Source organism: Aegilops tauschii, chromosome 4, assembly GCF_002575655.3.
Source record: "Aegilops tauschii subsp. strangulata cultivar AL8/78 chromosome 4, Aet v6.0, whole genome shotgun sequence".
In the NCBI taxonomy this organism is placed as follows: domain Eukaryota; kingdom Viridiplantae; phylum Streptophyta; class Magnoliopsida; order Poales; family Poaceae; genus Aegilops; species Aegilops tauschii.
In genome coordinates this window covers 518,467,896-518,483,325 of record NC_053038.3, presented here as the reverse complement: position 1 = coordinate 518,483,325, position 15,430 = coordinate 518,467,896, and the positions used below count along the sequence as shown (strand labels likewise).

Sequence of the window (15,430 nt, the reverse complement as noted above, 5' to 3'; positions counted from 1 at the left end):
AATGGTAGGTCGAGTGGATTGCACTCAACACCTTTGTTGGTCCCCTCTATTTACTCTTGAACCTTTTTGCTTCTAGGACAAGGACCTTAGGTAGGACGTATAGGTCAGGCCTATTACCCTACCCCAGGTCTATGTCCTCATCATTAGCCCCTGAATGGATTGAGGCCCGAGTGAAAAGAAGGTTGAAGTTGACCTTGCTTTGACTCTTGCTGTCATCCCCAAATGGATGCCAGTTGTTGGAACTTCGGCTTTGTTTCAGTTGCCTTGATCGATTCAGAGATGGCCGACTGGTTTTTATAACGTCATCCGTCGAGTGTTATCCTTGACATGGAATCTTTGGTGTGATCGGTTGTAGAGGATCCTGGATTTCGCGGGATTCGAAATTTTTGTGGAAGCGCACCATGGTAAGCGGAGTAGATAAAATAGGACGTTTCGATTTCCGCGCCACCTTTTTCACCACGTATCCCGTGTGCGACTGTTAAGGGATTTGACAGGATCGTCCGGGCCCATGCGTCAGCCACTCGGAAGTAGGCCTTTAAAAGCGGCGAGGCCGAGACGTCCGCACTGTGCGTGCCCATTCTCCTTCTTCTTCCTCTTGCTCCTTTACCTTGTTCAGCTTCTCCACTCTCGACGCTGCCGCTCCGCCGCCATGGGGAAGGAGAAAACGGCGGCGCTAGAACGCTCGAAGAAGGCGACGGGGGCGGCGAAAAGCAAGAAGACGAATCAGGGATCTTCATCGCGCTTGGGGCTGCTGTCGGGTTGGATCCAGGGAGATTGGATCCAATCCTCACTTCAGCAGGAAGACTTGGACGATATGGCCGAGTTAGGGCTGATCGTCCATGAGTCCGCACGGCTGCCGGAGGGGGAAACGGAGCCACAACCACAACCGGGTGAGTGTGTTCTGCTTGCCACTCATGTCGACCACGGCTTCTCGCTTCCTCCACACCCCTTCTTTCGAGGTTTCTTGAATTTCTTCGGGGCTCAACTCCATCATTTCACTCCCAACACCATCACATACCTTGCCGCATTCGTGTCCATGTGCGAGAATTTCCTGGGGTGTCGACTGCACTGGGGTCTTTTCAAGCACATTTTCACCATCCGCTCCCAAACAGTGAAGAAAGCGAACTCGAACGACGAGAAAACCCATGTTATCCAGATGTGATGGGGTCTGGGTATTCAGAAGAGGAAGAGGAGTTCCTTCCCTTCGATGACTCTTCCTGAGTCGGTCAGGGGCTGGCAGTCGACCTGGTTCTATTGCTAGGATATTGTGACCCCAGGCCAGTCGACTGGACTTCCCCCTTTCTCTTTTGATCGTGTTCAAACTCCATCTTCGTTGAAAGTGACCGCCGTGGAGAAGGCGGAGACGGGCATGCTGGTCGAGAGAGTAGTTCAACTGATCAACCAAGGTGTCACCGGCATGGATCTGCTGGAGGTGTTCCTCAGTCGGCGCATTCAACCACTCCAAGCTCGTGACCACTCCATGTGGATGTACTCCGGGGCTGGTGATACCGCTCGGGTTCATCCGGAGGAGGTGGCGGCCAAAACAGTGGCCCAGTGGCTGAGGGGCATCACCGGGAACAAGGACAACCCCAGGGCGCCAGGAGAGTCAACCCTTTCAGCGACAGCAACCAGCCAGACAAGGTTTGGCCACTACAACTGATTGAATTTGGATGTGTTTTCTGACTGTTTGTTGATCTGACTGATTTCCACTCGGCTCCTTGTTTTGTAGATTTATACAGAGATGTACTCAATGCCCAATGGCGAACAAGCTCTGGAGCAGGACCATGAAGGCGAGGACAGCGCGGAGGAGAGCGGCGAGTGGGAGTCACCAGCCGACGATGATGAAGATGATAGCGATGAGTCGGACGACGAGGAGGTAGCCTTACTCACCACCTCGTTCCGAACATCGATCCAAGCAGCACCATGATCCCGCGGGCAGGCGCGGCAAGGCTGTGGCCTCGAGCGCTCCATCTCAAAAGCGCGCTCGGTCTTCGACTCCAGAATTGGCTGAGAAGGTCACCAAACAACCCAAGATCAATCCTTCGAAGGCTCGGAAGACCTTGCCTAGAATCAAGATGGACGTTCCTGTTGCTTCTGGGTAAATGTTCTCCCCGTATTTTTCTTGTTCTGACCGATTCTCTTGTACTGACCGAGTGGATGATGAACCTTTACAACCCGGCCTCGGCTGCGACTGATATGGATATCGACAAGACCCCAGACGACGAGGAAACCGACGACGCAGCTACCTCCAAAGCCAGTAAGTCTGCCCGACTCGAATTTATTTGGACGACTGGATTGTTTGTCAGTTATCTCTTTGACTTTCTCTGTTTGTTGCAGCACCACGGGACGTTGTTGTGCTCCCGGATGATGAAGAAGAAGTACCGCTGAGGGGAAGGAGGAGGAGGGACAAGGAACTGAGCGGGAAAGCGCCTGAGGCCCTGGTTCCTCAGTCGACTGAGATGCCTGGGACGGCAGTCGAGCGATCGACAGATCCGTCACGTACCAACGTCACTTCGCTATCCCGCTGTCGACTGATTGCCCATCAGGATCAGCTGCTCAGACTTCTGCTGCACCAATACAACTCCACACATCAGACCCAGCGGTTGCTCCGACTGCTCTGCCATCATCGCCTTTCACTGCGTATCAAACCCCGGACGACCCACCGACTGCCGCCAAGGAAGCTCTTCTTCAGTTGAACCTTGTGATGGGGCAAATGAAAGTGGTGCATGAGGCCAGTCAGGTGGCCTTCAACGCCGGAGCTGCTCTGCAGACCAATGTCTAGGTTAGTTGATTTCTGAGTGATCATATTTCTCATCCGATCACCCACTGGGGTGTGACTGTTTTGAAGTTGCACGAGTCAATTTGTGTCGTCTTGAATTGAATCTTTGAACTAGTGGGGGCACTCTTAGTGCACCCACTGGGTGTAGTCCCCGAGACCATAGTTGACTGCGGGCAGTCGACTGTGGTATGAGAATCTGAATTTTGTCACTCGGTCTGGACTGGCCAGGTCGAATGACACCAGAACCAGTGGGGGCACGCTAAGTGCACCCACTGGGTGTAGTCCCCGAGACCGTGGTTGACTGCGGGTAGTCGACTATGGTCTGAGAACTGCTTTTTTTACTCTCGCGCTGGGCAGACCATGTCGAGTGTTTATTCAAACCAGTGGGGGCACGCTAAGTGCACCCACTGGGTGTAGTCCCCGAGACTGCCGTTGAATGTTTGATTCGGCGGTAGTCTTAGAGTAGCTATCACTGTGATGTCTTTTTATCTCGGTCAACTGATATGGCTTATACTGCAGAAATCTTGTGATCTTGGGGCTCAGCTTTCCACAATGAACAAGCAGCAAATCAGCCTCAACCTTGATCTGGAATTGGCCAAGAAGAATCTCAAGACTGCTCGTGATGAAGTAGCTGCCATGGGAGGTAACCAATCGTCAACTGTCTTTCTCACTGCTGGCACTTTTCCTTTCCATTTTTTGAACCGAGTGACTCCACTCGAGCAGATGTATGTAGTGAAAACCGTCAACTCCAAGCCCGTCTGAAGAATGTTATTTCTTTAGAGAAAATGAAGCGGGCTTTGGAGAAGAAGGATCTGGATCTTGCTGCTGCACAGAAGGAAGCGCGAGAGAAAACGACGCTTGCTGACAAGAAGCTTGCTTCAGTCGGCAAGTTAGAAGAGGAGAACTCCAAACTGAAGACTGCTTTCTCTGACGCCAATCGGGAGGTCGAGCGACTGAAGAAAGACAAGGACAAGCTGACTGACGAGCTTGGGAGCCTCAAGGCCAAGAAGGGTGAGTTGGAGTCTTATCTGGGCCAGCCTGCTGCAAAGCTGGTCCTAAAACTTGAAGGTACTGAACTGACTTATTACGGTCGACTGTCAAGCTTGATTATATCGTCGACTCACCATTTACTCAACTGTGTAGAGCTTTGCCAAGACTTTGAAGCGGAAACTGGGCGGGTCGAGACGGGTCTCGATCCCATAAATTGTCTAGTCAAGGATGATGTTGTGATGAATGTGTTGCGGTTGGAATCTCGCATGGACAGCGCGATTGCTTATCTTGCCCGCCTGAAGGCAGCGATGACTCGGGTTGATACTGAACTCTGGCCTCAGGCGGAACTGTCTCAAGACTTGGAGTCTCTGATGGCTCGACTGAATCAAATACCTGACCGAGTGCAAGAGTGGAAGAAGTCATCTGCTCGCTGTGGTGCTGATGTCGCGTTGTCCTTGGTCCGAGTGCATTGCAAAGACGTCAAAGAAGACAAGCTGGCAGAGCTCAAGGTTGCTAACACAAAGAGGCACACCTTCCAATCCTTCATGGACACTTTCCTTGACGCCGCCACTCGCATTGCAGACATCATAGACCTTGACAGTTTCTGCGACCCAGCCAGTCCTTCTCCTGACGCGTGACCGAGAAACATTATGCTCCACCTTTATTTGCCTCGGAATGCCAAGTGATTGTGTAATCGTTAAACTTCTTCGGGCTTGATGCTCGAATACTTTTGATCCGTCGTCCGGAACTTTAGGATTTATATGAACTTGGTTTATCTCTGAATATGCTTGTGTTTGCCTTCGAGTGGAATTCGCTTTTCAATTGGAATAATCTTTGTACTTGAGATGCAGCTATTGTACTTATGGCGCAGCTCTGAGGAGAAGGTTGCAGTCGACCTGCACCTCGCCGTCCTTGCGGATAGGGAGGGAGCACACGTTGTACTTGTGGCGCAGCTCCGAAGGAGAAGGTCGCAGTCGACTTGCACCTCGTCGTCCTTGCGGATAGGGAGGGAGCACACGTTGTACTTGTGGCGCAGCTCCGAAGGAGGAGGTTTCAGTCGACCTGCACCTCGTCGTCCTTGCGGATAGGGATGGAGCGCACGTTGTACTTGTGGCACAGCTCCGAAGGAAAAGGTTGCAGTCGACCTGCACCTCGCCGTCCTTGCGGATAGAGATGGAGCGCATGTTGTACTTGTGGCGCAGCTCCGAAGGAGAAGGTTTTAGTCGACGTGTACCTCGTCGTCCTTGCGGATAGGGATGGGTTTCAAACTTGGGTGAGTACTGGACTGCAGCTAAGCCCCCGAGTGGGAGGGTTGCTCACCACTCGGTAGGATTTTTCAAACTTAGGCGAGTACTGGACTGCAGCTAAGCCCCCGAGTGGGAGGGTTGCTCACCACTCGGTAGGATTTTTCAAACTTAGGCGAGTACTGGACTGCAGCTAAGCCCCCGAGTGGGAGGGTTGCTCACCACTCGGTAGGATTTTTCAAACTTAGGGGAGTACTGGACTGCAGCTAAGCCCCCGAGTGGGAGGGTTGCTCACCACTCGGTAGGATTTTTCAAACTTAGGCGAGTACTGGACTGCAGCTAAGCCCCCGAGTGAGAGGGTTGCTCACCACCCGGTAGGATTTTTCAAACTTAGGCGAGTACTGGACTGCAGCTAAGCCCCCGAGTGAGAGGCTTGCTCATCACTCGGTAGGATTTTGCAAACTTAGGCGAGTACTGGACTGCAACTAAGCCCCCGAGTGAGAGGGTTGCTCACCACTCGGTAGGATTTTTCAAACTTAGGCGAGTACTGGACTGCAGCTAAGCCCCCGAGTGAGAGGGTTGCTCACCACTCGGTAGGATTTTTTAAACTTAGGCGAGTACTGGAGTGCAGCTAAGCCCCCGAGTGAGAGGCTTGCTCATCACTCGGTAGGAATTTTCAAACTTAGGCGAGTACTGGACTGCAGCTAAGCCCCCGAGTGTGAGGGTTGCTCATCACTCGGTAGGATTTTTCAAACTTAGGCGAGTACTGGACTGCAGCTAAGCCCCCGAGTGAGAGGCTTGCTCATCACTCGGTAGGATTTTTCAAACTTAGGCGAAACGGATTCGCGGCTAAGCCCCCGAGTGAGAGGCTTGCTCACCACTCGGTAGGATTTTTCAAACTTTAGGAGAAACGGATTCGCGGCAAAGTCACCCACTGGGGGATTTCAGACGCAAACAAAAGCAACAACAACCATTTAGGAAGACTGTAAAGCTCTTGTCTTTGATAAAAAAACTACAGAGTTATTTCTTATTACATCTCATCCGAATGAGTACTTAAGTATAAAAGGGGCGGAGCAGCTCCGCGTTCCAAGCCCGTGGCTCGTCTTTCTGATGCTCGAGATTGTAAAGATGGTATGCTCCATTGTGGAGAACTCTGGTGACAATGAAGGGACCTTCCCAAGCAGGGGCGAGCTTGTGTGGTTTCTGCTGATCCACTCGAAGAACCAAGTCTCCCTCTTGAAAGGCTCGGCCCCTCATGTTTCTGGCGTGGAATCGACGCAAGTCTTGCTGATAAATGGTCGACCGAATTAAGGCCATCTCTCTTTCCTCCTCTAGGAGATCGACTGCGTCCTGCTGGGCCTGTTCTGCTTCATCTTCAGAGAAGAGATCGACTCGGGGTGCATTGTGAAGCAAGTCACTCGGTAGAACAGCTTCAGCTCCATAAACCAAGAAGAATGGAGTTCGGCCAGTCGACTGATTGGGAGTTGTCCTCAATCCCCAAAGAACTGATGGAAGTTCATCGACCCAGGCGCCTGCTGCGTGCTTGAGATCACGCATCAGTCGGGGTTTCAGTCCTTTGAGAATCAAGCCATTTGCTCTTTCTGCTTGTCCATTCGACTGGGGGTGGGCGACTGAAGCATAGTCGACTCGTGTGCCTTGGGAAGCACAGAAAGCTCTGAACTCATCAGCATCGAAGTTTGACCCGTTGTTAATGATGATGCTGTGCGGAACTCCATATCTGAATGTCAATTCTCTGATGAAGCTGACGGCAGTACTGGCTTCAAGATTCTTGATAGGCTTGGCTTCAATCCATTTGGTAAACTTGTCGACTGCTACAAGCACATGAGTGAAGCCGCTCCTACCAGTCCTCAGGGGTCCAACCATATCCAATCCCCAAACAGCAAAGGGCCAGATGAGTGGAATAGTCTTCAGGGCTGACGCAGGCTTGTGGGACATATTGGAGTAAAACTGGCAGCCTTCACATTCGTCGACTATATCTTTCGCCATTTCATTTGCTCGTGGCCAATAAAATCTAGCTTGGTATGCTTTGGTCACAATGGTCCGAGAGGACGCATGGTGACCACAGGTCCCCGAGTGGATGTCGTTGAGGATCACCCGACCTTCTTCTGGTGTTATGCATTTCTGGCTGACTCCGGTTACGCTTTCCCTGAACAGTTGTCCTCTTATCACAGTAAAGGCTTTGGATCAACGGACAATCTGTCGAGCCTCTTCTTCATCCTCTGGGAGTTCCTTCCTAAGGATATACGCAATGTATGGCACTGTCCAGCCGGGAGTGATGACCAAAACCTCCATGATCAGGTTGACCACGGCTGGGACTTCGACTTCAGTCGGATCTGTGGCACTCTTAGGCTGCAGGGGCTCTTCAGTGAAAGGATCTTCTTGAACTGAAGGTGTATGAATGTGTTCCAAAAACACGTTGCTGGGAATGGCTTCCCTCTTGGAACCTATCTTTGCCAAATCATCGGTTGCTTGAATTTTCAGTCGGGGTATATGATGGAGCTCTAACCCCTCAAACTTCTTTTCCAACTTCCTCACCGCACTGCAGTAACCAGTCATAGCTGGGCTTCTGATGTCCCACTCCTTCATCACTTGATTGACTACCAAATCTGAGTCGTCGTAGACCATGAGGCGACGGACGCCGAGTGAGATGTCCATACATAACCCATATAAGAGTGCTTCATATTCCACTTCGTTATTGGAGGAATCAAAGTGAATCTGGAGAACATATCTGAGCTTGTCTCCTCGGGGGGATACCAGTACCACCTCAGCACCGGAACCATTCAGCATCTTGGAACCATCCAAGAACATGGTCCAGTGCTCCGAGTGGACTTGAGTCGGCAGTTGCTGTTCTATCCACTCGGCGAGGAAATCTGCTATTGCTTGGGACTTGATAGCTTTCTTTGCCTCAAACTTAATATCCAAGGGAAGGAGTTCAATCGCCCACTTTGCCACTCGACCAGTTGCATCTCTGTTGTTCAGAATCTCTGATAATGGAGCGTCGCTGACGACTGTAATGGAGTGGTCAGAGAAATAATGTGCAACCTTCTTCGTGGTCATATAAATCCCATAAACAAGCTTCTGATAATGTGGATATCTTTGCTTTGATGGAGTCAAAACTTCAGAAACATAATATACTGGGCGCTGAACTTTACAGGCTTTTCCTTCTTCTTCCCGCTCGACCGTAAGTACTGTACTGACGACTTGTCCAGTGGCTGCAATGTAAAGCGGTAAAGGCTCTTTGCTGATTGGGGCAGCAAGCACCGGCTGGGTGGAAAGCAGGGCTTTGAGCTCTGCAAATGCTGCATCAGCTTCAGGAGTCCACTCGAACTTATCAGACTTCTTCATCAGTCGGTAAAGAGGCAATGCCTTTTCACTGAGGCGAGAAATGAATCGACTTAAGGCATCCAAACAACCTGTAAGCTTCTGGACATCGTGCACACGCACAGGGCGTTTCATTCGGAGAATGGCACCAACTTTCTCTGGCTTAGCGTCGATCCCCGTTCGGAAACGAGGAAGCCGAGTAATTTTCCGCCCGGAACTCCGAATGTGCACTTTGATGGATTAAGCTTGATATCATACCTTCTGAGGTTGGCAAAAGTTTCAGCAAGGTCAGCCAACAGGTCGGAACCTTTACGTGACTTGACCACAATGTCATCCATGTATGCTTCCACATTCCGACTGATTTGAGTGAGTAAACACTTCTAAATCATCCTCATGAATGCAGCTCCAGCATTCTTCAGGCCGAATGGCATGGTGACATAACAGAAGCACCCAAATGGAGTGATGAAAGCTGTTTTTATCTCATCGGGTCCATACAGTTGGATCTGATGATACCCGGAATAGGCGTCCAAAAAGGACAAGCGCTCACACCCTGTAGTCGAGTCGACTATTTGATCGATGCGGGGGAGAGGAAAGTGATCTTTCGGGCAGGCCCGATTGATATGCTTGAAGTCAATGCACATGCGGAGTGAGTCGTCCTTCTTGGGGACCATGACAACATTGGCTAGCCACTCGGAGTGGTAAATCTCTCGGATAAACTCAGCTGCTAGGAGCCGAGCCACTTCTTCACCGATTGCTTTTCTCTTCTGTACGGCGGACCGTCGAAGATGTTCTTTAACTGGTTTCACTTTTGGGTCGACTCGCAAACGGTGCTCAGCCAGCCCCCTGGGAACACCCGGCATGTCAGAAGGTTTCCATGCAAAGATGTCCCAGTTCTCACGGAGGAACTGGATGAGCGCTTCTTCCTATTTGGAGTCGAGTGCTGTCGAAATGTGAGTCGGAGCAACATTGGGATCGGTCAGGTGAATATGAATCGGCTTCGTTTCACCAGACGACTGAAATGCTGAATCCGTGGCAGGCTTCTTAGCTCGCAACAAATCACTCGGATCTGCATTTTTTTGATACTCCTGCAATTCCACTACTGCCATTTGCGCATCGGCGATCTTTGAGCCCTTCTGGAAGCACTCTTCTGCCTTCTTCCGATTGCCAGTGATAGTGATCACTCCTTTAGGACCAGGCATCTTCAATTTGAGGTACACGTAGCATTGTCGAGCCATAAACGTGCATAAGCCGGCCTGCCCAGAATAGCATGATAAGCACTCTGGAAATCGACGACTTGAAACGTCAACTTTCCTTTGCGGTAATTCTTGGAATCACCAAAAACCACATCGAGGGCGATCTGGCCGAGTGACTCAGCCTTCTTGCCAGGAATAACTCCATGGAAACTCATATTGCTTTCACTGAGTCTGTACATCGGAATTCCCATTCCTTTCAAGGTCTCCGCATACAGTATATTAAGGCCACTGCCACCATCCATCGGAACCTTAGTCAACCGAGTGCCTTCAACGACTGGGTCGACCACCAACGCTTGCCTCCCAGGGGTGGCTATGTGTGTCGGGTGATCAGACTGGTCGAATGTAATGGCAGTCTGAGACCACTTCAAATAACTGGGCGTCGCCGGAGCGACCATGTTCACTTCTCTATTGATGACTTTCAGTCGACTCTTGCTCTCAACATCAGCAAAAATCATCAGAGTGGAATTGACGTGGGGGTAACCATCATCGTCCTCTTCCTTATCCTCAACTTTGTCCGATTCTTTTTCCTTTTCTTTGGGCTGTTTCTCTCGGAACTGCTGGATTAGGAGCCGACATTGTCGAGTGGTATGTTTCGGGTAAATGAGATTACCCCCCTCATCTTTTTTGGTGTGAATGTGGCATGGTAAATCCAACACATCATTTCCATCTTGATCTTTTACTTTCTTGGGGTTCCATGGCCCTTTGGGCTTCCCCTTGAACTTTTCTTGAGTCACGGCTAAGGCTTCTCTGGGAGCAGCTGGCTCGGCTTTGTGCTTCTGCTTCCGACTGGAGTTCCCTCCCCTGGTTTCGTGAGCGACTGTTTTGTGCTTACCACTCCGGAGCCGATCCTCCTCTTCACCATTAGCGTACTTGGTGGCAATTTCCATCATTAGACTTAGAGACTCCGACCGAACTTCAGATTCAATTCTCGATACTTGACGCCTTCCTTGAAGGCACAAACTGCTTGGTGATCAGACACATTCTCCACCGTGTGGTGCAACGTGATCCATCTCTGGATATAATCTCTCAAAGTTTCATTCGACTTCTACACACAAGACTGTAGCTCTGTTAGCCCTGCTGGCCATTTGCATGTACCTTCAAATGTTCTGACAAACACTCGGGCAAGCTCTTCCCAGCTATAAATACTGCCAGGTGCTAATTGATTCAACCACGCTCTGGCCGAGCCCTCTAACATCAGAGGAAGGTGCTTCATGGCCACTTCATCATTGCCACCACCAATCTGCACAGCCACTCGGTAGTCCTCAAGCCAAGTGTCAGGCTTGGACTCACCAGTGAACTTGCTGACTCCAATCGCCAACCTGAAGTTGGGAGGAATCACTGCTGCTCTGATGGCTCTGCTGAAACACTCGGGACCTGAAACATGCACCCTGCTGCCGGTCGGGTAATCTCTATCGTGGCCATCTCTGTGTGCTCTGTTCCTATCAACTAGACCTTGAACGAGAATGGATCTCACATCAAAGCCCGGCTCCCAGGGGTCGACTGGAATCCTTCGCCCACCACTGTGAGGGCGTCTGTCATCGTGTTGCCGAGGCGCGTATGACCCACTCCTTGGGGGAGGCGTGGGTACTCGACGACGATCATACTGCTCACGGTTTCTGTACTGATCCTGTCGATCTCCACGTCCCTCACGCCTTGGAGGTGATCTTGGGCTGTGAGCCGACTGAACTGTGTCTGCCATTACAGATCTACTATGAATCCTATTCCGAGACTGTGACACTGCTGTGTTCTGCTCCCCCGCCGCCCGGAGCAAAGCTCGGATCTGCATCAAACCTCTACCAGCCTCCGACTGGGAAGGCTGAATCGACTCTGCTATTCGGGCAGTAGCTGTCAGATTCTGGATCGGAGTTCGATATACATGGGTTGGAGGCGGAAAAAGTTGTCGTCGACTGGATTCAGGAACTCGTTGCCGAGCACGCTCGTCGAGTGCGTGCTGGAGATTCTCCAGTCGAGTGCGCTCAGCCAAGTTGGCCAGGCGCGCCTCCTCCAAGGCCCGGGCCTCGGGGGTTTCTCCAACGACAGGAGTGTGAAGTGCATCCATGTTACGGCGGCAAAGCTCTTCCCTCTGCTGCGAAGAGAGGGGCTCGGGGCGGTACTCCTCGTGGACACGCGACGGATCGCCTCCGCCATCACCACCGTCGTCGCGGGGGAAGCCAGGAGGACTGCGCGGTCCGTTGACCATCAGGACTTCCGCCGCGGGGTCACCGCTGTCGCACTCGGATGCGGTCTCAACGGAGCAGTCGAACAGGCCGTAGAGAGTTTTGTCGGGCTTGATTGCCGTGACTTGGGGGGTGGCCGACTGGCGAGCCACCGCGTGCCTCACCCACCGCCGGAGCCTCGACCGACCGGAACGCTAAAAATTGCAACTTCTCCAACAAGTCGCTAAGACACCGGCCCCATGGTGGGCGCCAACTGTCGTGGTTCTAAGTCTGACAGTAGAATGGGGGGTAGGGATGTAGAGGCAAGATCCTAGCTATGGAGAAGTTGTACGCACAAGTTTTACGAGTTCAGGCCCTTCTCGGAGGAAGTAACAGCCCTACGTCTCGGAGCCCGGAGGCGGTCGACTGGATTATATGCGTGTGTGTTACAGGGGGTGCGAACCCTTGTCCCAGAGGAGGGGGTGGCTTATATAGAGTGCGCCAGGACCCTAGCTCCCCTCCGTTACACAAGGTTCAATGTTCATAAAGAAGGAGCGTTACAGGTAACGTCCGTAGTAAAGTGCTATAAATGACTATTAAGTCTAAGGGTAAATGCCCGACCGTTGCTGCGCGGAGTGGCGTTAGGTCTTCTGCACGTCGAGTGGTTTAGTGGTCGAGTGACCTAAATAAGGGGGGGGGGTCTCCGAGTGAATGGTAGGTCGAGTGGATTGCACTCGACACCTTTGTTGGGTCCCCTCTATTTACTCTTGAACCTTTTTGCTTCTAGTAGAAGGACCTTAGGTAGGACGTATAGGTCAGGCCTATTACCCTACCCCAGGTCTATGTCCTCATCAGGTGGGTCCTCAGCCATAGTACCGCTGCGGTACCGGGCTCCTACCGCGTCGACTTGAGGGGATCGCTTCTCGTGTCGGATTGTGCGGCACTAAGCAGCGGCAGTAGAGCGGTAGTACCGCCCTACCACCACGGCAGTACCGCATTGGGTCCAACTCCTGCTCTCTTGCCATCCCTCCCAGACTGCACGGCAGTACCGCGAGGGGGAGCGGTAGTACCGCTGGCCACAGCGGTGGTACCGCCCACACCTGCGGTAGTACCGCCCTCTGCGGGGCTGTTTAGGGGGGGGGGGTAACGGTTGGATTGTTTCCCCCCCTCTATAAAAGGGGTCTTCTTCTCCAAAGTTGACTCACCTCTTCCCCCAAAAGCTCCATTGTTGCTCCAAACTCCATTTCCGCCCGATCTCTGTCCCTAGCCAATCAAACTTGTTGATTTGCTCGGGATTTGGTCGAGAAGGCCCCGATCTACACTTCCACCAAGAGAAATTTGATTCCCCCCACTAATCCCTAGCGGATCTTATTACTCTTGGGTGTTTGAGCACCCTAGACGGTTGAGGTCACCGCGGAGCCATAGTCCATTGTGGTGAAGCTTCGTGGTGTCGTTGGGAGCCTCCAATTAAGTTGTGGAGATTGCCCCAACCTTGTTTGTAAAGGTTCGGTCGCCGCCTCCAAGGGCACCAATAGTGGAATCACGGCATCTCGCATTGTGTGAGGGCGTGAGGAGAATACGGTGGCCCTAGTGGCTCCTTGGGGAGCATTGTGCCTCCACACCGCTCCAACGGAGACGTACTTCCCCTCAAAGGGAAGGAACTTCGGTAACACATCCTCGTCTTCACCGGCTCCGCTCTTGGTTATCTCGTGCCTTTACTTGTGCAAGCATTTTGTGTTATATCCCTTGCTTGCTCGTGTGCTTGTTGTTGTTGCATCATATAGGTTGCTTACCTAGTTGCATATCTAGACAACCTACTTTGATGCAAAGTTTAAATTGGTAAAGAAAAGCTAAAAATTGTTAGTTGCCTATTCACCCCCCTCTAGTCAACTATATCGATCCTTTCAACTATGACGACCACCATCGCGAGGCGGAGTTCGTGGTGGGTGATTGGGTGTGGCTGCGTCTTCTCCACCACTCTACGCAGGCACTGGACGCGCGCGCGAAGCGTAAGCTCGGGCCTCGCTACGCCGGGCCTTTCGCCGTCGTGGAGCGCATCGGGCAGGTGGCCTACAGCCCTCAGCTTCCGGCCGGGGCTCGCATCCACGACGTCTTCCATGTGGGGCTGCTCAAGCCTTTCCGTGGGGAGCCACCTACAGGGCCTTCCGCGCTTCCTCCAACCTTCGATGGACGCCTTCTTCCGGAACCGGAGAATGTGTTGCAGGCGCAGCTCCGTCGCGGGGTGTGGTTCGTCTTGATCCAGTGGGCGGGACTTCCGACGGAGGAGGCTACTTGGGAGCAGCGTGACGATTTCCGCCAACACTACCCAGACTTCCAGCTCGAGGACGAGTTGTTTGCGCAGGCGGGGAGAGATGTTATGATCGGTTTAGCTTATAACCGGAGGAGGCCCACCGGGCAGTAGTTAGGGGCTTGGCCCCCAAGTTATCTTAGGCTATTCGTATTGAGGTTATAAATACTAGATATAAAACATTTTTGAGATCAAGCAATAAGAATATTATTATCCCTATTGCCTGGCTCCCAGAGGAGCCGGAACCCTAGCCGCTTACAACCCTAGCCGCCGCCGCCATCCTCCTCCTACGCGACGGCACACAGCCGCCAGCGCGCCCGCTCATCACCTCGCCCCACTCCATCCTTTCCCTACAACCTCCGGAGCAGGTCCGGTAGGACCCCTGGTTCTACCATACTACATATTTTTTCTCACATGAAGGTTGTTGTTTCGGGTGCAATAAGCGAGCAAGGAAGCTCATGCATCCCACATGTGGTGGCTACTTGGGTGGACTCGAGGATGTGCCGTTTCCTTACGTGGAGGAGGATAGTGATGATGAGTGCTTTCTTGAATGAGTCTATATATGTTTCCAACAAGACAAAGCCGTAAACTCAGTCTAGTTTCTATGCTGAGTCCGTAAGAAGATGGAGTGCTTTGGTCACAGCAGGCTGCGACAAGTAGGGGCCGAAGCATATGTACCTTTATTATTAAAGTTATTAATAACTCGATGCCCCAAGAAAAATGTGATGTTAACTAGAATCATGCTTGTGACAATTTCATTTTGATGGTTTGCTGTAACAAGTTAGAATGGACGATGATGTATCGTTATAAATTGTTGATTTACATTTTCATTTTCCAGAGTGTGCCATATTTTTTATAGCAAGAAGATAATATTTGTTTACAATGAACTCCAGAACAATCAAAGGCCGATTGTTAGTTAAGGCCGAGACGACACCAAAAAAGGTGGTAACGATCGTTTCTCTCCCATGGGCCTCCGGTGGGCATAGCTTGCTTCACCAGTGCTACCTCATTTGACTTGCTTTTGCTAAAAAAAAAATACCTCATTGGCTTGCTACGCTGTGCTTGAGAACTTTGCCCATGCCTGGTGCAACGAAGATTCTGTAGTTAAGGGGTACCCAACTTCTCCTGAGTCGGCAAGCCCCGAAATGATCTCCTCTGATCAAGATTAATAATTGTCGTGGTTTTAGTTTGGGATAGTTATTAGTTAATAATGTACAAACCAGATGCCTCACTGAAGATGTCCATAATGTGACCGTGTGTGATTGTGTGCGCGAGCCGGGGCGTGCAGGGCGTGGCGTCATGGAGGAGCTCGGCGTGCATCGCCGAGGAGCTCGATGTGGCTCTGGTGGAGAAGAAGC

General features: G+C 51.6%; 1 protein-coding gene across 1 annotated transcript in view; it reads left to right on the top strand.

Annotated features, from left to right (window-relative positions):
• Positions 1–15,102, top strand: part of LOC109737061 (uncharacterized) — a 44,076-nt gene extending 28,974 nt beyond the window's left edge. The window contains exons 4-5 of the mRNA XM_020296284.2: positions 4,072–4,086; positions 14,493–15,102. Coding sequence (XP_020151873.1) covers positions 4,072–4,086; positions 14,493–14,626 — 149 coding nt within the window. The 3' untranslated portion in view covers positions 14,627–15,102. The remainder of the gene's footprint in view (positions 1–4,071; positions 4,087–14,492) is intronic.
• Positions 15,103–15,430: the final 328 nt, after the last annotated feature.